A 20,892-nucleotide genomic window follows, 5' to 3' on the forward strand; every position below is an offset into this window, starting at 1 on the left:
CTTCACCAGGTGGGATGTGACCCTGTGTTACCTAGATATAGGCTGCACCAGGTGGGATGTGACCCTGTGTTACCTAGATATAGGCTGCACCAGGTGGGATGTGACCCTGTGTTACCTAGATATAGGCTTGCACCAGGTGGGATGTGACCCCTTACCTAGATATAGGCTGCACCAGGTGGGATGTGACCCTTACCTAGATATAGGCTGCACCAGGTGGGATGTGACTGTTACCTAGATATAGGCTGCACCAGGTGGGATGTGACCCTGTGTTACCTAGATATAGGCTGCACCAGGTGGGATGTGACCCGGTGTTACCTAAGATATAGGCTGCACCAGGTGGGATGTGACTGTTACCTAGATATAGGCTGCACCAGGTGGGATGTGACCCGGTGTTACCTAGATATAGGCTGCACCAGGTGGGATGTGACCCTGTGTTACCTAGATATAGGCTGCACCAGGTGGGATGTGACTGTGTTACCTAGATATAGGCTGCACCAGGTGGGATGTGACCCTGTGTTACCTAGATATAGGCCTGCACCAGGTGGGATGTGACCCTTACCTAGATATAGGCTGCACCAGGGAATTGGGATGTGACCCTGTAGTGTACCTAGATATAGGCTGCACCAGGTGGGATGTGACCCTGTGTTACCTAGATATAGGCTGCACCAGGTGGGATGTGACCCTGTGTTACCTAGATATAGGCTGCACCAGGTGGGATGTGACCCTTACCTAGATATAGGCTGCACCAGGTGGGATGTGAGCTCGCATACTGAAGCTACATTGTTACTGTAAGGTCATACTAATGGGTGACAATGTAAGTCATGGGCAGCAAGCTGCTATAACATGGCCGCTGTCAGCACTACACAGGGCGGCAGCCATACTTGTGGCCCACTCCTCTCAGACCACACACAGCTTCTCCATCTTATCTGCCAGCTCTATGGGGCATCATGTAATAACCGAGGCGATGGGAAGAGCTATCGGGCCCTGCCGCCGATCACCAAGAATAATAAAATATATATTACGGAATTGGGCAATAAAATATATATTCCTCTCTAAAAAAACCATCAGCAACCCTCTGGGGAGGGCAGATAATAAAATAGACATCTGGGCTCAGGAAATAGATCTACATTTACATTATGTTACACTGAACGTTCACCACCGGACACAAGGGCGAGTCGTGTGGGGGGGCGAGGACTAGTCGCCCCCAATGTCCTCCATCACATGAGCGCCTCTCCGGACAGTCAGCTTCTCCCTGGCACAGGGATCCTGACGCTCTCCCCTCTTGGACAGCTGACCACTCCGCCCAGACAGGACAGGAATTTTTCACTGCAGCCGGTCAGAGCGGAAGGAATCTTCCACCAGGGCGTCCGTCAGGGGGGCGTACGGGTCACTCAGCATATTAAGTCCGTCCAAAGTGAGGGGCTCAATGTTCAGATCTTCCTCCAGACCCAGAGACTGATCCATTTCAAAGCCGGGGACGGCGGACAATGCGCTGGTGATCTCTTTGGAGAAGCCGGGAGGAGAGTCCACAGCTGAGGAAAAGGAGAGTGTTACAGGGGGGGGGGGAAGACCACCAGGAGGAGAGTGTTATAGGGGGAGACCACCAGGAGGAGAGTGTTATAGGGGGAGACCACCAGGAGGAGAGTGTTATAGGGGGAGACCACCAGGAGGAGAGTGTTATAGGGGGAGACCACCAGGAGGAGAGTGTTATAGGGGGAAGACCACCAGGAGGAGAGTGTTATAGGGGGAAGACCACCAGGAGGAGAGTGTTATAGGGGGAAGACCACCAGGAGGAGAGTGTTATAGGGGGAGACCACCAGGAGGAGAGTGTTATAGGGGGATACCACCAGGAGGAGAGTGTTATAGGGGGAGACCACCAGGAGGAGAGTGTTATAGGGGGAGACCACCAGGAGGAGAGTGTTATAGGGGGAGACCACCAGGAGGAGAGTGTTATAGGGGGAGACCACCAGGAGGAGAGTGTTACAGGGGGGGGGAAGACCACCAGGAGGAGAGTCCACAGCTGAGAAGGGAGAGTGTTACAGGGGGGGGGGGGAAGACCACCAGGAGGAGAGTGTTATAGGGGGAGACCACCAGGAGGAGAGTCCACAGCTAGGGAAGAGGAGAGTATTACAGGGGTGGGGAGACCACCAGGAGGAGAGTGTTATAGGGGGGGGGGGGGGAAGACCACCAGGAGGAGAGTGTTATAGGGGGGGGGGGGGGGAAGACCACCAGGAGGAGAGTGTTATAGGGGGAGACCACCAGGAGGAGAGTGTTATAGGGGGAGACCACCAGGAGGAGAGTGTTATAGGGGGAGACCACCAGGAGGAGAGTGTTATAGGGGGAGACCACCAGGAGGAGAGTGTTATAGGGGGAGACCACCAGGAGGAGAGTGTTATAGGGGGAGACCACCAGGAGGAGAGTGTTATAGGGGGAGACCACCAGGAGGAGAGTGTTATAGGGGGAGACCACCAGGAGGAGAGTGTTATAGGGGGAGACCACCAGGAGGAGAGTGTTACAGGGGGGGGGGGGGGGGGGGGAGACCACCAGGAGGAGAGTGTTATAGGGGGAGACCACCAGGAGGAGAGTGTATAGGGGGAGACCACCAGGAGGAGAGTGTTAGAGGGGGAGACCACCAGGAGGAGAGTGTTACAGGGGGGGGGGGGGGGACCACCAGGAGAGTGTTACAGGGGGGGGGGGGGCTGGGGGGAGACCACCAGGAGAGTGTTACAGGGGGGGGGGGAAGACCACCAGGAGGAGAGTCCACAACTGGGGAAGAGGAGAGTGTTAAGGGCGGGGACCACCAGGAGAAGAGTGTTATGGGGGGACACAGAGGGGAACGGAGAGGTGCACACTCACCTGTCAGGATGATGTTGGGGATGGGGTCATGGCGGCTGCCATTACTGTTGTTGAGTTTCTTCAGAGACTGCGAGGAGCCTGAGTTCTGCGCAGAGGGAAAGTGTTCAGGAAAGTAGCCGCCACTCAGGCCCAGGCGTCCGCCCTCCACCATGTTACACTGTTCAAACTGAGCACAGACGCAGACAATCAGGGTCCTAGTGCACCCCAACCTGCAAACCTAATTCCCATCATGCCCTGACACCTGTACCTGTTGTGATAGAGTGCTGGCCTGCTGAGCCGACAGCTGTAGATCACAGTCATCAAAGAGACTGCTGAGCAGAGACTGCAGAAACAGAGAGGACAGTCAGACACAGCACAACCGGTCTGGGGGGAGAAGAGCACCCCAAGAACTTACATTATTAAGTGTGTAGTCTCCAAAAGACGGTTGGTAGAAGGAGCCCCCCGAGTTCTGCTGGAACAGGAACGGCTGCATGCCCGGCACTATGCCATGGGTGTATTTGTGGCAGGGCTTCTGGGAAATCTCCTCCACTACAGGCTGCCCATGATGGGTCTGTGGCTGGGGATTCTGGGACTGACGTAACGACTGCTGGGAGTGGTGCAGAGGCTGCTGGGAGTCTTGGACTGGATGATGGGAATGGTGCAAACGCTGCTGGGAGTCTGGGACTGACTGCTGGGAATGAAGCAAAGGCTGATGGGAATTATGCACTGACTGCTGGGAATGGTGCAGAGGCTGCTGGGAGTCACGGACTGGCTGCTGGGAATGGTGCAGAGGCTGCTGGGAGTCACGGACTGGCTGCTGGGAATGGTGCAGAGGCTGCTGGGAGTCACAGACTGGCTGCTGGGAACGGTGCAGAGGCTGCTGGGAGTCACGGACTGACTGCTGGGAATGGTGCAGAGGCTGCTGTGAGTCATGGACTGACTGCTGGGAATGGTGCAGAGGCTGCTGGGAGTCATGGACTGACTGCTGGGAATGGTGCAGAGGCTGCTGGGAGTCGTGGACTGACTGCTGGGAATGGTGCAGAGGCTGCTGGGAGTCGTGGACTGACTGCTGGGAATGGTGCAGAGGCTGCTGGGAGTCATGGACTGACTGCTGGGAATGGTGCAGAGGCTGCTGGGAGTCGTGGACTGACTGCTGGGAATGGTGCAGAGGCTGCTGGGAGTCTGACACTTTCTGCTGGGGATGGTGCAAAGGCTGCTGGGAATTATGCACTGGTGGATGAGAATGGTGCAGTATACTGGGGTGGTTATAATGGTAAGGCGGCAGTCTCTGCTCTGCTGGCATTTTGCTGGTATCCAGAGGAACTCCCTACAAAAGACAAACACATGAGAAAGGTGGATCCAGAAGAAGAGGGCCGGCCGCCTGGTACGAGCACTCCATGGACGTTACCTGGGTGATGGACGTCAGCGTCGGAGACATGGTAGGCGAGAACTGCTTCTGGTGCTGCCTCCTGGAGTCACTGGCCATAGGCAGCGTAAGCGGGCTGAGCGGGACCCTGCGGCGAGGGGAGGTGTTCAGCGAGGCCAAAGGAGGGAAGGAGGAAGAGGAGGATGGGGAAGATGGTGTGCTGTAGGCGGAGGGAAGACTATGGCTGCTGGCCGAGGGGGACAGGGACTGATTGCTGAGAGAAGACGGCAGAGACTGACTGCTGAGGGACGACTGCAGGGATGGGTTACTGTAGGACGTCTGCAGGGAGGCGCTGCTGAGCGAGGTCTGGAGGTTGGGGTTACTCAGAGACGACTGCAGGGACTGACGGCTGAGAGAGGTCTGCACAACGGCCGAAGACGGGAAACCTGCAAGCAAGAAGACCAAAGAGTCACCCATAGTGTGAGGGCAGTATGGGGGGGTGATGTGTATATAGTGTGAGGGCAGTATGGGGGGATGTATATGGTGTGAGGGTAGTATGGGGGGGGGGATGTATATAGTGTGAGGGCAGTATGGGGGGATGTATATGGTGTGAGGGTAGTATGGGGGGATGTATATGGTGTGAGGGTAGTATGGGGGGGGGATGTATATGGTGTGAGGGCAGTATGGGGGGGATGTATATGGTGTGAGGGCAGTATGGGGGGGGGGATGTATATGGTGTGAGGGCAGTATGGGGGGGATGTATATGGTGTGAGGGCAGTATGGGGGGGGGGATGTATATGGTGTGAGGGCAGTATGGGGGGGGGGATGTATATGGTGTGAGGGCAGTATAGGGGGGGATGTATATGGTGTGAGGGCAGTATGGGGGGGATGTATATAGTGTGAGGGCAGTATGGGGGGGGGATGTATATGGTGTGAGGGTAGTATGGGGGGGGGGATGTATATGGTGTGAGGGCAGTATGGGGGGGATGTATATGGTGTGAGGGCAGTATGGGGGGGGGGGATGTATATGGTGTGAGGGCAGTATAGGGGGGGATGTATATGGTGTGAGGGCAGTATGGGGGGGATGTATATGGTGTGAGGGCAGTATGGGGGGGGATGTATATGGTGTGAGGGCAGTATGGGGGGATGTATATGGTGTGAGGGCAGTATGGGGGGGGGGGGTGATGTATATAGTGTGAGGGCAGTATGGGGGGGGGATGTATATGTGTGAGGGCAGTATAGGGGGGATGTATATGGTGTGAGGGCAGTATGGGGGGGGGGTGATGTATATAGTGTGAGGGCAGTATGGGGGGGATGTATATGGTGTGAGGGCAGTATGGGGGGGATGTGATGTATATAGTGTGAGGGCAGTATGGGGGGGGATGTATATGGTGTGAGGGCAGTATAGGGGGGATGTATATGGTGTGAGGGCAGTATGGGGGGGTGTATATGGTGTGAGGGCAGTATGGGGGGGGTGTATATGGTGTGAGGGCAGTATGGGGGGGGGGGGGTGTATATGGTGTGAGGGCAGTATGGGGGGGGGTGATGTATATAGTGTGAGGGCAGTATAGGGGGGATGTATATGGTGTGAGGGCAGTATAGGGGGGATGTATATGGTGTGAGGGCAGTATGGGGGGGGTGTATATGGTGTGAGGGCAGTATAGGGGGAATGTGATGTATATAGTGTGAGGGCAGTATGGGGGGGGTGTATATGGTGTGAGGGCAGTATCGGGGGGGGGTGTATATGGTGTGAGGGCAGTATCGGGGGGGGTGATGTATATGGTGTGAGGGCAGTATCGGGGGGGGGGGGTGTATATGGTGTGAGGGCAGTATCGGGGGGGGTGATGTATATGGTGTGAGGGCAGTATCGGGGTGGGGGGGGTGATGTATATGGTGTGAGGGCAGTATCGGGGGGGGGGGGTGATGTATATGGTGTGAGGGCAGTATCGGGGGGGGGGGGGGGGGGTGATGTATATAGTGTGAGGGTAGTATCGGGGTGGGGGGGGTGATGTATATGGTGTGAGTGTAGTATCGGGGTGGGGGGGGTGATGTATATGGTGTGAGTGTAGTATCGGGGTGGGGGGGTGATGTATATGGTGTGAGTGTAGTATCGGGGTGGGGGGGTGATGTATATGGTGTGAGGGTAGTATCGGGGGGGGGGGGTGATGTATATAGTGTGAGGGTAGTATTGGGGTGGGGGGGTGATGTATATGGTGTGAGGGTAGTATTAGGGGAGTGTATATGGACATTAGAGCACAATGCTATCTGTACCTGATGAGTTAAATCCGGGGGGGAAGCCAACTCTGCTGATGCCCAGATGGGTCATGGTGCTGGTGAGGTTCCCAGTGCTGCTGCCACCACTTAAGCTGCTGAATCCCGACTCATCTGGGTCCAGGGGGGTGGGCAGAGGGGATGGGAAGTGGAGATTGGTAAGGTCTGGTAGTGACCCCCCAGTATTAAGAACTGAGGGGTTTTGGGGGACACTGACAGGCTGATCCACTGAGGGGTAAATGCTATAGAGAGGAGAAAGAGAGTGAGAATGCGGCTGCTGCCCCCGTCAGGACCGGCCGCTCCCCTTATACTCACTTTATCCCGGGGACCTCGCAAGACTTGGGCCGAGCAGAGGCAGAGGGCAGCTGTGGAGAAGGGGGTACGGTTACGGCCATTGGCAGGCATGGCACCATCCATCACCATAACATACCTGCGTCACTCACTTTTTTGGCGTCACATGGGCTCAGTAAGTGCCCACCGTCCGTCTGAGACTCCTCTATGGCCGGAACGCTGAACGGGAAGGCTGCGAGAGATGATGGAGAGCGTGAGGCCATACTGCCGCCCCATCGCTCTTAGAGAGACCCCTTAATAAAAACCGACCCTGCGGACTCTGACAGACGCTTCAATACTCAGCACAGCTATAATTCACTGTACTTAAATAAAATGTTGTGTCCTGTGTGAATTTTAAAGTTACAGCATCAACCACTAGGTGTCATTTTTTTTCTCTTTTCTTACTTCTATTAAAAAATCTCCAGTGTTCCAGTACTTATCAGCTGCTGTATTTCCTGCAGGAAGTGGTGTATTCTCCCCAGTCTGACACAGTGCTCTCTGCTGCCACCTCTGTCCATGTCAGGAACTGTCCAGAGCAGCAGCAAATCCCCATAGAAAACCTCTCCTGCTCTGGACAGTTCCTGACATGGACAGAGGTGGCAGCAGAGAGCACTAGAGAGAATACACCACTCCTACAGGACATACAGCAGCTGATAAGTGCTGAAAGAATGGAGATTTATGACTAAACTGTAGAACTTTCTGACACTGGTTGATTTATTCATTTATTTTCCTTTGCTGGAGTACCCCTTTAATGACTGCTGATCTAGGCAGCGGTCACTTACCACTCCTCCGGGTTGGGGTGGGGACCCCCTGTGGCAGTCCGGGGTACGGCTCCTGGGAGGCAGGGTTCATCACGCTGGTGTGCAGGGCAGAATCTGAGTTGGTTCTGATGAAGGAGGGGAGGAACAACGCACAATTCTGTCAGGACGGGCACATGACTGGCACAAGGAGGCAGAAGACAGGGGCCAAGCTGGAAGCGGCATCTCACTGCAGGGGTCATAGGAACACGGACACATTCACACAGCGCAGCCGCAAAGCAGAGAGCACCCAGTAAGCAGCGGGGTATCCTAGCACAGGAAGGGGGGGAGCAAGCAGACGCACACCGAGCTTCACCTGTTCAACGCGCTCGGCAGCCTAAAGAGCTGGCCTGTGTCCGGGGGGTAGTTACCCCAGGGGAGGTTCCTTCAGGAGAAAAAAAAAGCATTATTAAAGTGCTCCTAGTGGTCACACACAGACACGGCACACACCGCTACTGCGGGTGGGGGGGGGGGAGGGGCGACAAACTACACCATACATATACCCATAGTGATTAGTGGACAGCTGGAGCGCAATAACAGACACAACCTCAGGACAGGGGTGGCGCTAGAAAGCATCTTACTCTAAACCTTCAGAATACTGAACATACAGCAAGACCCTGAGAGAGCCAACAGGAGCTCAGGAAATACATGAGTGCAGCTCTGGAGGTGACCAGAGGAAAAGAACGAATCTAACAGCCGAATAGTGAGTGCAGCTCTGAAGGTGACCGGAGGAAAAGAACGGATCTAACAGCCGAATAGTGAGTGCAGCTCTGAAGGTGACCAGAGGAAAAGACCGGATCTAACAGCCGAATAGTGAGTGCAGCTCTGAAGGTGACCAGAGGAAAAGACCGGATCTAACAGCCGAATAGTGAGTGCAGCTCTGGAGGTGACCAGAGGAAAAAAACAGGATCTAACAGCCGAATAGTAAGTGCAGCTCTGAAGGTGACCGGAGGAAAAGAACGGATCTAACAGCCGAATAGTAAGTGCAGCTCTGAAGGTGACCAGAGGAAAAGACCGGATCTAACAGCCGAATAGTGAGTGCAGCTCTGAAGGTGACCGGAGGAAAAGACTGGATCCAACAGCCGAATAGTGAGTGCAGCTCTGAAGGTGACCAGAGGAAAAGACCGGATCTAACAGCCGAATAGTGAGTGCAGCTCTGAAGGTGACCAGAGGAAAAGACCGGATCTAACAGCCGAATAGTGAGTGCAGCTCTGAAGGTGACCGGAGGAAAAGACAGGATGTAACAGCCGAATAGTGAGTGCAGCTCTGAAGGTGACCGGAGGAAAAGACTGTTAAATCCGGACGAATAGTGAGTGCAGCTCTGGAGGCGACTGGAGGAAAAGACAGGATGTAACAGCCGAATAGAGAGTGCAGCTCTGAAGGTGACCGGAGGAAAAGACAGGATGTAAAAGCAGAATAGAGACTGCAGCTCTGGGGGTGAATGAAGGAAAAGACAGAATGTAAGAGCAGAATAAAGAGTGCAGCTCTGGAGGTGACCGGGGAAAAGACAGGATGTAACAGTACAATAGTGAGTGCAGCTCTGGAGGTGAATGAAGGAAAAGACAGAATGTAAGAGCAGAATAGAGAGTGCAGCTCTGGAGGTGACCGGAGGAAAAGACAGGATGTAAAAGCAGAATAGAGACTGCAGCTCTGGGGGTGAATGAAGGAAAAGACAGAATGTAAGAGCAGAATAGAGAGTGCAGCTCTGGAGGTGACCGGGGAAAAGACAGGATGTAACAGTACAATAGTGAGTGCAGCTCTGGAGGTGAATGAAGGAAAAGACAGAGTGTAAGAGCAGAATAGAGAGTGCAGCTCTGGAGGTGACCGGGGAAAAGACAGGATGTAACAGTACAATAGTGAGTGCAGCTCTGGAGGTGAATGAAGGAAAAGACAGAATGTAAGAGCAGAATAGAGAGTGCAGCTCTGGAGGTGACCGGGGAAAAGACAGGATATAACAGTACAATAGTGAGTTCCTCCGGTCACCTCCAGAGCTGCAAAGACCGGATCTAACAGCCGAATAGTGAGTGCAGCTCCGGAGGTGTGTGGAGACCTGACTGACCTCTAGCTCAGTAAGGGCGGGGCAGTGACTAAAAAAATCTATATCAGTAAAGGGAACAATCATAAAGACAACATGGCCACCCCCTGGCCAGGAAAGAGCTGCTCTGGTTGTGAATAGAGATCACACACAGTAAGTTAGAGGAATCCACCCACAAAGCTCCTGAAGGACTGAACCCTGCAGTGATGGCCCACTCAGCCGCCATATTACCTTCTCCAGGAGGACTCCTGGTGCGGAGACGGATAAGAGGTGCCGTATGGAGAGCTGTCCAGGTGACACTGCTAAGGAAAGTCATGAGTGATGGATAGACTGTGTGCCCTGCGCTCCAGGACCCAGGCTGAACTGCAGGACCAAACCTGGACAGGGGGGGCGCTGATACTGGGGGACACTTACCAGAGCGGGATAATGTCTATACAGTGGGGGAGGGGGCTAAGCTGTATATCACAGATATCTACTCCCCATATAACAGCACGTATAAGGATATCTGTCGCATGTAGCGGCGCAGCGGGGACATCATCCTACGGGGGTCCCGATGCTGGACTCTCTCCACCAAGCCATGATGTCGGGTGCTCCGTGGGTCCAACGGTGATTGTGGGACACCCTGCAAGATAAAAGGGGGTGAGGGCTTATCAGTAACAAAAGAGAGGGTAAGGAGGAGGAGGAAGGGACAGGAGAGATGAGAGAGGGTAAGGAGGAGGAAGAAGGGACAGGAGAGATGAAAGAAGGTAAGGAGGAGGAAGGGACAGGAGAGGTGAGAGGAGGGTAAGGAGGAGGAAGGGACAGGAGAGGTGAGAGGAGGGTAAGGAGGAGAAAGAGACAGGAGAGGTGAGAGGAGGGTAAGGAGGAGGAAGGGACAGGAGAGATGAGAGAGGGTAAGGAGGAGGAAGGGACAGGAGAGGTGAGAGGAGGGTAAGGAGGAGGAAGAGACAGGAGAGGTGAGAGGAGGGTAAGGAGGAGGAAGGGACAGGAGAGATGAGAGAGGGTAAGGAGGAGGAAGGGACAGGAGAGATGAGAGAGTAAGAAGGGACAGGATAGATGAAAGAAGGTAAGGAGGAGGAAGGGACAGGAGAGATGAGGGAGGGTAAGGAGGAGGAAGGGACAGGGGAGATGAGAGAGGGTAAGGAGGAGGAAGAGACAGGAGAGGTGAGAGAGGGAAAGGAGGAGGAAGAAGGGACAGGAGAGATGAGAGAGGGTAAGGAGGAGAAAGAGACAGGAGAGGTGAGAGGAGGGTAAGGAGGAGGAAGGGACAGGAGAGATGAGAGAGGGTAAGGAGGAGAAAGAGACAGGAGAGGTGAGAGGAGGGTAAGGAGGAGGAAGGGACAGGAGAGATGAGAGAGGGTAAGGAGGAGGAAGGGACAGGAGAGGTGAGAGGAGGGTAAGGAGGAGGAAGAGACAGGAGAGGTGAGAGGAGGGTAAGGAGGAGGAAGGGACAGGAGAGATGAGAGAGGGTAAGGAGGAGGAAGGGACAGGAGAGATGAGAGAGTAAGAAGGGACAGGATAGATGAAAGAAGGTAAGGAGGAGGAAGGGACAGGAGAGATGAGGGAGGGTAAGGAGGAGGAAGGGACAGGGGAGATGAGAGAGGGTAAGGAGGAGGAAGAGACAGGAGAGGTGAGAGGAGGGTAAGGAGGAGGAAGGGACAGGAGAGATGAGAGAGGGTAAGTAGGAGGAAGAGACAGGAGAGGTGAGAGGAGGGTAAGGAGGAGGAAGGGACAGGAGAGGTGAGAGGAGGGTAAGGAGGAGGAAGGGACACAAGAGATGAGAGAGGGTAAGGAGGAGGAAGAAGAGACAGGATAGATGAAAGAGGGTAAGGAGGAGGAAGGGACAGGAGAGATGAGGGAGGGTAAGGAGGAGGAAGAGACAGGAGAGGTGAGAGGAGGGTAAGGAGGAGGAAGAGACAGGAGAGGTGAGAGGAGGGTAAGGAGGAGGAAGAGACAGGAGAGGTGAGAGGAGGGTAAGGAGGAGGAAGGGACAGGAGAGGTGAGAGGAGGGTAAGGAGGAGGAAGGGACAGGAGAGATGAGAGAGGGTAAGGAGGAGGAAGAAGGGACAGGAGAGATGAGAGAGGGTAAGGAGGAGGAAGAAGGGACAGGAGAGATGAGAGAGGGTAAGGAGGAGGAAGAAGGGACAGGAGAGATGAGAGAGGGTAAGGAGGAGGAAGAAGGGACAGGAGACATGAGAGGGTAAGGAGGAGGAAGGGACAGGAGAGATGAGAGAGGGTAAGGAGGAGGAAGAGACAGGAGAGGTGAGAGGATGAAGAAGGGACAGGAGAGATGAGAGAGGGTAAGGAGGAGGAAGGGACAGGAGAGATGAGAGAAGGTAAGGAGGAGGAAGAAGGGACAGGAGAGATGAGTGAGGGTAAGGAGGAGGAAGGGACAGGAGAGATGAGAGAAGGTAAGGAGGAGGAAGAAGGGACAGGAGAGATGAGAGAGGGTAAGGAGGAGGAAGAAGGGACAGGAGAGATGAGAGAGGGTAAGGAGGAGGAAGGGACAGGGGAGATGAGAGAGGGTAAGGAGGAGGAAGAGAGGAGAGATGAGAGAGGGTAAGGAGGAGGAAGAGACAGGAGAGGTGAGAGGAGGGTAAGGAGGAGGAAGGGACAGGAGAGGTGAGAGGAGGGTAAGGAGGAGGAAGGGACAGGAGAGGTGAGAGGAGGGTAAGGAGGAGGAAGGGACAGGAGAGGTGAGAGAGGATAAGGAGGAGGAAGGGACAGGGGAGATGAGAGAGGGTAAGGAGGAGGAAGAAGGGACAGGAGAGATGAGAGAGGGTAAGGAGGAGGAAGGGACAGGAGAGGTGAGAGGAGAGTAAGGAGGAGGAAGGGACAGGAGAGGTGAGGAGGGTAAGGAGGAGGAAGAGACAGGAGAGATGAGAGAAGGTAAGGAGGAGGAAGGGACAGGAGAGATGAGAGAGGGTAAGGAGGAGGAAGGGACATGGGAGATGAGAGAGGGTAAGGAGGAGGAAGGGACAGGAGAGGTGAGAGGAGGGTAAGGAGGAGGAAGAGACAGGAGAGATGAGAGAAGGTAAGGAGGAGGAAGGGACAGGAGAGATGAGAGAGGGTAAGGAGGAGGAAGGGACAGGAGAGGTGAGAGGAGGGTAAGGAGGAGGAAGGGACAGGAGAGATGAGAGAGGGTAAGGAGGAGGAAGGGACAGGGGAGATGAGAGAGGGTAAGGAGGAGGAAGAAGGGACAGGGGAGATGAGAGAGGGTAAGGAGGAGGAAGAAGGGATAGGGGAGATGAGAGAGGGTAAGGAGGAGGAAGAAGGGACAGGGGAGATGAGAGAGGGTAAGGAGGAGGAAGAAGGGACAGGGGAGATGAGAGGGTAAGGAGGAGGAAGGGGCGGGAGATAAGAACAAAGTTTTACCTGAAACTCTGTGGATCCACTGCTGATCTGATTGACATTGGGAAGGGAGCCGCCATAGTAGGAGCCCCTCATGTGCGCCATCCTCAGCTTTTGTACCTGCATCTGCAAAACACAACAGATCAGCCAAACCCACTGCACCCCCCCTACTGGTTACATATACACACGGCTGCAGTGATGGGAGACAAGTATGACGGCGGTGATGGGAGACAAGTATGACGGCGGTGATGGGAGACAAGTATGACGGCGGTGATGGGAGACAAGTATGACGGCGGTGATGGGAGACAAGTATGACGGCGGTGATGGGAGACAAGTACGACGGCGGTGATGGGAGACAAGTACGACGGCGGTGATGGGAGACAAGTACGACGGCGGTGATGGGAGACAAGTATGACGGCGGTGATGGGAGACAAGTATGACACATGTAACACCAGTCAACATGTATGATGCACAAATCCAGTGACACAACATGTATGACACCAGAGATCTATAAAATGTACCACACATAGTGATCTGCCTGACCAGCATCAAATCCAGTGACACAACATGTATGACACCAGAGATCTATAAAAATGTACCACACATAGTGATCTGCCTGACCAGCGTCACCAGCAATCTATTACATATATAACACACACGTCACCAGCAATCTATTACATATATAACACACACGTCACCAGCAATCTATTACATATATAACACACACGTCACCAGTGATCCGTAAGAGACGTGTGACAGGGATGTGTGCGTGCGTGTGTGTGTGTGACAGGGATGTGTGCGTGTGTGTGCGTGTGTGTGTGACAGGAATCTGTGCGCGTGTGTGTGTGACAGGGATCTGTGCGCGTGTGTGTGTGACAGGGATCTGTGCGCGTGTGTGTGTGACAGGGATCTGTGCGCGTGTGTGTGTGACAGGGATCTGTGCGCGTGTGTGTGTGACAGGGATCTGTGCGCGTGTGTGTGTGACAGGGATCTGTGCGCGTGTGTGTGTGACAGGGATCTGTGCGCGTGTGTGTGTGACAGGGATCTGTGCGCGTGTGTGTGTGACAGGGATCTGTGCGCGTGTGTGTGTGACAGGGATCTGTGCGCGTGTGTGTGTGACAGGGATCTGTGCGCGTGTGTGTGTGACAGGGATCTGTGCGCGTGTGTGTGTGACAGGGATCTGTGCGCGTTGTGTGTGTGACAGGGATCTGTGCGCGTGTGTGTGTGACAGGGATCTGTGCGCGTGTGTGTGTGACAGGGATCTGTGCGCGTGTGTGTGTGACAGGGATCTGTGCGCGTGTGTGTGTGACAGGGATCTGTGCGCGTGTGTGTGTGACAGGGATCTGTGCGCGTGTGTGTGTGACAGGGATCTGTGCTCGTGTGTGTGTGGACAGGGATCTGTGCGCGTGTGTGTGTGACAGGGATCTGTGCGCGTGTGTGTGTGACAGGGATCTGTGCGCGTGTGTGTGTGACAGGGATCTGTGCGCGTGTGTGTGTGACAGGGATCTGTGCGCGTGTGTGTGTGACAGGGATCTGTGCGCGTGTGTGTGTGACAGGGATCTGTGCGCGTGTGTGTGTGACAGGGATCTGTGCGCGTGTGTGTGTGACAGGGATCTGTGCGCGTGTGTGTGTGACAGGGATCTGTGCGCGTGTGTGTGTGACAGGGATCTGTGCGCGTGTGTGTGTGACAGGGATCTGTGCGCGTGTGTGTGTGACAGGGATCTGTGCGCGTGTGTGTGTGACAGGGATCTGTGCGCGTGTGTGTGTGACAGGGATCTGTGCGCGTGTGTGTGTGACAGGGATCTGTGCGCGTGTGTGTGTGACAGGGATCTGTGCGCGTGTGTGGTGTGACAGGGATCTGTGCGCGTGTGTGTGTGACAGGGATCTGTGCGCGTGTGTGTGTGACAGGGATCTGTGCGAGTGTGTGTGTGACAGGGATCTGTGCGCGTGTGTGTGTGACAGGGATCTGTGCGCGTGTGTGTGTGACAGGGATCTGTGCGCGTGTGTGTGTGACAGGGATCTGTGCGCGTGTGTGTGTGACAGGGATCTGTGCGCGTGTGTGTGTGACAGGGATCTGTGCGCGTGTGTGTGTGACAGGGATCTGTGCGCATGTGTGTGTGACAGGGATCTGTGCGCGTGTGTGTGTGACAGGGATCTGTGCGCGTGTGTGTGTGTGACAGGGATCTGTGCGCGTGTGTGTGTGTGACAGGGATCTGTGCGCGTGTGTGTGTGTGACAGGGATCTGTGCGCGTGTGTGTGTGTGACAGGGATCTGTGCGCGTGTGTGTGTGACAGGGATCTGTGCGCGTGTGTGTGTGACAGGGATCTGTGCGCGTGTGTGTGACAGGGATCTGTGCGCGTGTGTGTGACAGGGATCTGTGCGCGTGTGTGTGACAGGGATCTGTGCGCGTGTGTGTGACAGGGATCTGTGCGCGTGTGTGTGACAGGGATCTGTGCGTGTGTGTGTGTGACAGGGATCTGTGCGTGTGTGTGTGTGACAGGGATCTGTGCGTGTGTGTGACAGGGATCTGTGTGTGTGTGTGACAGGGATCTGTGTGTGTGTGTGACAGGGATCTGTGTGTGTGATAGGGATCTGTGTGTGTGTGTGTGTGTGTGAGGGATCTGTGCGTGTGTGTCAGGGATCTGTGCGTGTGTGACAGGGATCTGTGCGTGTGTGAGACAGGGATGTGTGTGTGTGTGTGTGTGTGTGTCAGGGATTTGTGTGTGTGTGTGTGACAGGGATCTGTGTGTGTGTGTGTGTGTGTGTGTGTGTGTGAGACAGGGATCTGTGTGTGTGACAGGGATCTGTGTGTGTGTGTGTGTGACAGGGATCTGTGTGTGTGTGTGACAGGGATCTGTGTGTGTGTGTGACAGGGATCTGTGTGTGTGTGACAGGGATCTGTGTGTGTGTGTGTGTGTGTGTGTGATAGGGATCTGTGTGTGTATGTGTGTGTGTGTGTGTGTGTGTGTGACAGGGATCTGTGTGTGTGTGTGACAGGGATCTGTGTGTGTGTGTGTGAGACAGGGATCTGTGTGTGTGACAGGGATCTGTGTGTGTATGACAGGGATCTGTGTGTGTATGACAGGGATCTGTGTGTGTATGACAGGGATCTGTGTGTGTATGACATGGATGTGTGTGTGTATGACAGGGATCTGTGCGTGTGTGTGACAGGGATCTGTGTGTGTGTGTGTGACAGGGATCTGTGTGTGTGATAGGGATCTGTGTGTGTGTGTGTGTGTGTGTGTGTGAGGGATCTGTGCGTGTGTGACAGGGATCTGTGCGTGTGTGAGACAGGGATGTGTGCGTGTGTGTGTGTGTCAGGGATCTGTGCGTGTGTGACAGGGATCTGTGCGTGTGTGAGACAGGGATGTGTGTGTGTGTGTCAGGGATTTGTGTGTGTGTGACAGGGATCTGTGTGTGTGTGTGACAGGGATCTGTGTGTGTGTGTGTGTGTGACAGGGATCTGTGTGTGTGACAGGGATCTGTGTGTGTGTGTGTGACAGGGATCTGTGTGTGTGTGTGTGACAGGGATCTGTGTGTGTGTGACAGGGATCTGTGTGTGTGTGTGTGATAGGGATGTGTGTGTGTATGTGTGTGTGTGTGTGTGTGTGTGTGACAGGGATCTGTGTGTGTGTGTGACAGGGATCTGTGTGTGTATGACAGGGATCTGTGTGTGTGTGTGAGACAGGGATGTGTGTGTGTATGACAGGGATGTGTGTGTGTATGACAGGGATGTGTGTGTGTATGACAGGGATTTGTGTGTGTGACAGGGATCTGTGTGTGTGACAGGGATCTGTGTGTGTGACAGGGATGTGTGTGTGTGTGTGACAGGGATGTGTGTGTGTGTGTGTGTGTGTGTGTGTGTGTGTGACAGGGATCTGTGCCGTGAATGATATAAGTGATACCAGAGATCTGTGACATGTCTGATACATGTGACAGATGAGATCTCCCTGACAGCTTTACAGAGTAATAGAATGACAGAAGTCAGATATCGCGATATGTCGCAGGCAGTACCCGAGTAGAGCCGATATCCATCATGACCTCCTCGAAGGCCGCCGTCTCCTCCGCCTGCCTCTGGCGCTGCAGAGCGATCTTCTCGCTAAACTTGCGCGGGTTAGAGGCTGAGCCCGGCCCGTTGGCCCCCGGAGCCGCCATATTTCCAGCCCTTCCGCTGGGGTGCAAGGGGAGAGTAGCCATAGCGCCAGGCACGTCGGGAAATGTAGTCCTGCTCCGCCCAAACCCTACAATACAGGCGGCAGGAGCAGCGGAAATAAACTACAAGTCCCTCTCACCATTGCGATAAGTGGGCGGTGCAGGGCGCAGTGCCTCCTGGGAAGTGAGGTTCACAGTGGCCGTATTACAGTTAGCATGACCAGGAATAGAACTAAGTCTCCCGTCCTGCTCTGCGCGACTTACCCCAGTCAGCCCTCACAGCCTGGGCGCGCAGTCTGATACAGGGCAAGCTACTAGAGGTTTGATCACGTGGTGCCGTGACTCCTGCAGGATGCCCGCGGTCCGGGTGATGGTTGCTGCTCGCCTCCTCCCGGGGGCTCCTTAGTCACAGGATTTTTCTTTACCGTTTTTTACCTATTGTTCTTACAGAGAATTCATTATAATCATAACCCATAGGAGAAGTGCAGTGAGGGGAGGTGAAGAGGTTGTCCAGGAAAAGAACACTCCCCCCATCCACAGGATACCGGAAGGGGGGGTGGGATGTCCGACCTCTGAACCCTCGCCAATCTCCACTATGAATAGAGCCGCGGACCGGGTATTCATCGTGGAGATTGGAGGCGTATACAGAGGTCGGACAAACCCCCCAACACCAACCACCCCCGCGTGACCTCCCGTACATAGGGGAAAAGTCATTGGGGGAGATTTATCAAACATGGCGTAAAGTGAAACTGGCTCAGTCGCCCCCGGCAACCAATCAGATTCCACCTTTCATTCCTCACAGACTCTTTGGAAAATGAAAGGAGGAATCTGATTGGTTGCTAGGGGCAACTGAGCCAGTTTCACTTTACGCCATGTTTGATGAATCTCCATTGTTTTCCTGGACAACCTCTTTAAAAATGGCCAAGAGTGCCCGATAACAGATGAGGGACGTCACACCGATACCACGCAGGGAGGGACGTCACACCGATACCAGGCAGGGAGAGACGTCACACCGATACCACGCAGAGAGGGAGGTCACACAGACACCACGCAGAGAGGGACGTCACACCGATACCAGGCAGAGAGGGAGGTCAGGGACGTCACACCGATACCAGGCAGAGAGGGACGTCACACCGATACCAGGCAGAGAGGGACGTCACGCCGATACCAGGCAGAGAGGGACGTCACGCCGATACCAGGCAGAGAGGGACGTCACCCCGATACCAGGCAGAGAGGGAGGTCACGCCGATACCAGGCAGAGAGGGAGGTCACACCGATACCAGGCAGAGAGGGAGGTCAGGGACGTCACACCGATACCAGGCAGAGAGGGACGTCACACTGATACCAGGCAGAGAGGGACGTCACGCCGATACCAGGCAGAGAGGGAGGTCACACCGATACCACGCAGAGGGGAAGGTCACACAGACACCACGCAGAGAGGGAGGTCACACCGATACCAGGCAGAGAGGGACGTCACGCCAATACCAGGCAGAGAGGGACGTCACGCCGATACCAGGCAGAGAGGGACGTCACGCTGATGCCAGGCAGAGAGGAAAGTCACACAGACACCACGCAGAGAGGGACGTCACACCGATACCAGGCAGAGAGGGAGGTCAGGGACGTCACACCGATACCAGGCAGACAGGGACGTCACACCGATACCAGGCAGAGAGGGACGTCACGCCGATACCACGCAGAGAGGGACGTCACACCGATACCACGCAGAGAGGGACGTCACGCCGATACCAGGCAGAGAGGGAGGTCACGCCGATACCAGGCAGAGAGGGACGTGACACCGATACCACGCAGAGAGGAAGGTCACACCGATACCAGGCAGAGAGGGAGGTCACACCGATACCAGGCAGAGAGGGAGGTCACACCGATACCACGCAGAGAGGAAGGTCACACAGACACCACGCAGAGAGGGAGGTCACACCGATACCAGGCAGAGAGGGACGTCACACCGATACCAGGCAGAGAGGGACGTAACACCGATACCAGGCAGAGAGGGACGTCACACCGATACCAGGCAGAGAGGGAGGTCACACCGATACCAGGCAGAGAGGGAGGTCACACCGATACCACGCAGAGAGGAACGTCACACCGATACCAGGCAGAGAGAGACGTCACACCGATACCAGGCAGAGAGGGACGTCACACCGATACCAGACAGAGAGGGACGTCACACCGATACCAGGCAGAGAGGAAGGTCACACCGATACCAGGCAGAGAGGGACGTCACACCGATACCAGGCAAAGAGGGAGGTCAGGGACGTCACACCATAACCAGGCAGAGAGGGACGTCACACCGATACCAAGCAGAGAGGGACGTCACGCCGATACCAGGCAGAGAGGGACGTCACGCCGATACCGGGCAGAGAGGGACGTCACGCCGATACCAGGCAGAGGGGGACGTCACACCGATACCACGCAAAGAGGGACGTCACGCCGATACCAGGCAGAGAGGGAGGTCACGCCGATACCACGCAGAGAGGGACGTGACGCCGATACCGCGCAGAGAGGAAGGTCACACCGATACCAGGCAGAGAGGGAGGTCACACCGATACCAGGCAGAGAGGGAGGTCACACCGATACCAGGCAGAGAGGGACGTCACACCGATACCACGCAGAGAGGGACGTCACACTGATACCACGCAGCGAGGGACGTCACACCGATACCACTCAGAGAGGGACGTCACAGCAATACCACGCAGAGAGGGACGTCACACTGATACCAGTCAGGGGGGGACGTCACACCGATACCACGCAGAGAGGGACGTCACACCGATACCACGCAGAGAGGGACGTCACACCGATACCAGGCAGAGAGAGACGTCACACCGATACCACGCAGAGAGGGAGGTCACATCGATACCGGGCAGAGAGAGACGTCACACCGATACCATGCAGAGAGGGGGGTCACACCGATACCATGCAAAGAGGGAGGTCACACCGATACCGGGCAGAGAGAGTATTATCAGTTATTAAACTGCTTGGAACTGTATTTTGAAGGAAAGTTTGCTTTGGTTCTCAAACTCTTGCACGGTTCTCAAACACTTTTTGGGCCCCCAGTCTTAAAGGGGTAGTGTGGGGCTAAACATTTATTCACAAAATACCACACATTACAAAGTTACAGTACAGTACAAAGCATAATTGTGCTCAGCCAATGGCGGCTGAGCAGCCGATGACGCGGCAGAGGGGGGGCGGCTGAAGCGGTTCGGCCAGCCTCAGGAAGATGTCGTCATTGTCCCAAGATGGCGGCCGGGGGTCGACAGTAATGCAGTGAGTATAATGCACCACACTTCAGGGGTGGGTGGGAACACGGGGAAGGGGGTCATTCACTTACATAACACACATTACAAAGTTGTATAACTGTGTAATGTGTGTTATTTTGTAAATAAATGTTAAGCGCCGCACTATCCCTTTAAAGTACAGTAATACTGCAGGATTCAACGAAAATTTGAAGAAAGGTCTAACGAAACACGTAGCAGGGTGAGGTGGAGGGGCCTCATTGGTGTCAGGCATTTGCTGGTAAGGGCAGATGTGTGGGGACAGTGTTGAGAATTTTCTCACAAGTCCCATACCTAGGAATTGTGCCTTGTGATTGGTTATGCACTAGCACTTTATATTTATTACAGTGATGAATTACAGCTCATACAGTGTTTGTGTATTACACTTTGAATTGGAAAATTGCCTGACATGATGAATGTGATATTACATGCAGTTTTGGAATAGCCCCTCCACTTTTTGTTTTT

At 54.7% G+C, this 20,892-nt stretch overlaps 1 protein-coding gene across 2 annotated transcripts; it reads right to left on the reverse strand.

Annotated features, from left to right (window-relative positions):
* Positions 1-1,110: 1,110 nt before the first annotated feature.
* CRTC2 (CREB regulated transcription coactivator 2) lies at positions 1,111-17,174 on the reverse strand. 2 transcript variants are annotated; one of them, XM_069950245.1, is made up of 14 exons: positions 17,000-17,174; positions 13,010-13,111; positions 10,140-10,256; positions 9,866-9,927; positions 7,916-7,984; positions 7,585-7,688; positions 6,916-6,995; positions 6,788-6,837; positions 6,473-6,714; positions 4,244-4,647; positions 3,251-4,162; positions 3,104-3,178; positions 2,857-2,941; positions 1,111-1,532 (listed from the first exon to the last, which is right to left on the reverse strand). In XM_069950245.1, the coding sequence occupies exons 1-14, from the start codon at positions 17,138-17,140 to the stop codon at positions 1,324-1,326; spliced, it is 2,652 nt and encodes an 883-aa protein (XP_069806346.1). In that variant the 5' UTR covers positions 17,141-17,174; the 3' UTR covers positions 1,111-1,323. The 2 variants fall into 2 exon arrangements, with proteins under 2 accessions (XP_069806346.1, XP_069806345.1); XM_069950244.1 differs by having other exon boundaries at positions 2,857-3,022.
* Between the last annotated feature and the right edge of the window lie 3,718 nt (positions 17,175-20,892).

The sequence above is a fragment of the Dendropsophus ebraccatus genome, chromosome 13 (assembly GCF_027789765.1).
Source record: "Dendropsophus ebraccatus isolate aDenEbr1 chromosome 13, aDenEbr1.pat, whole genome shotgun sequence".
Classification (NCBI taxonomy): Eukaryota; Metazoa; Chordata; class Amphibia; order Anura; family Hylidae; genus Dendropsophus; species Dendropsophus ebraccatus.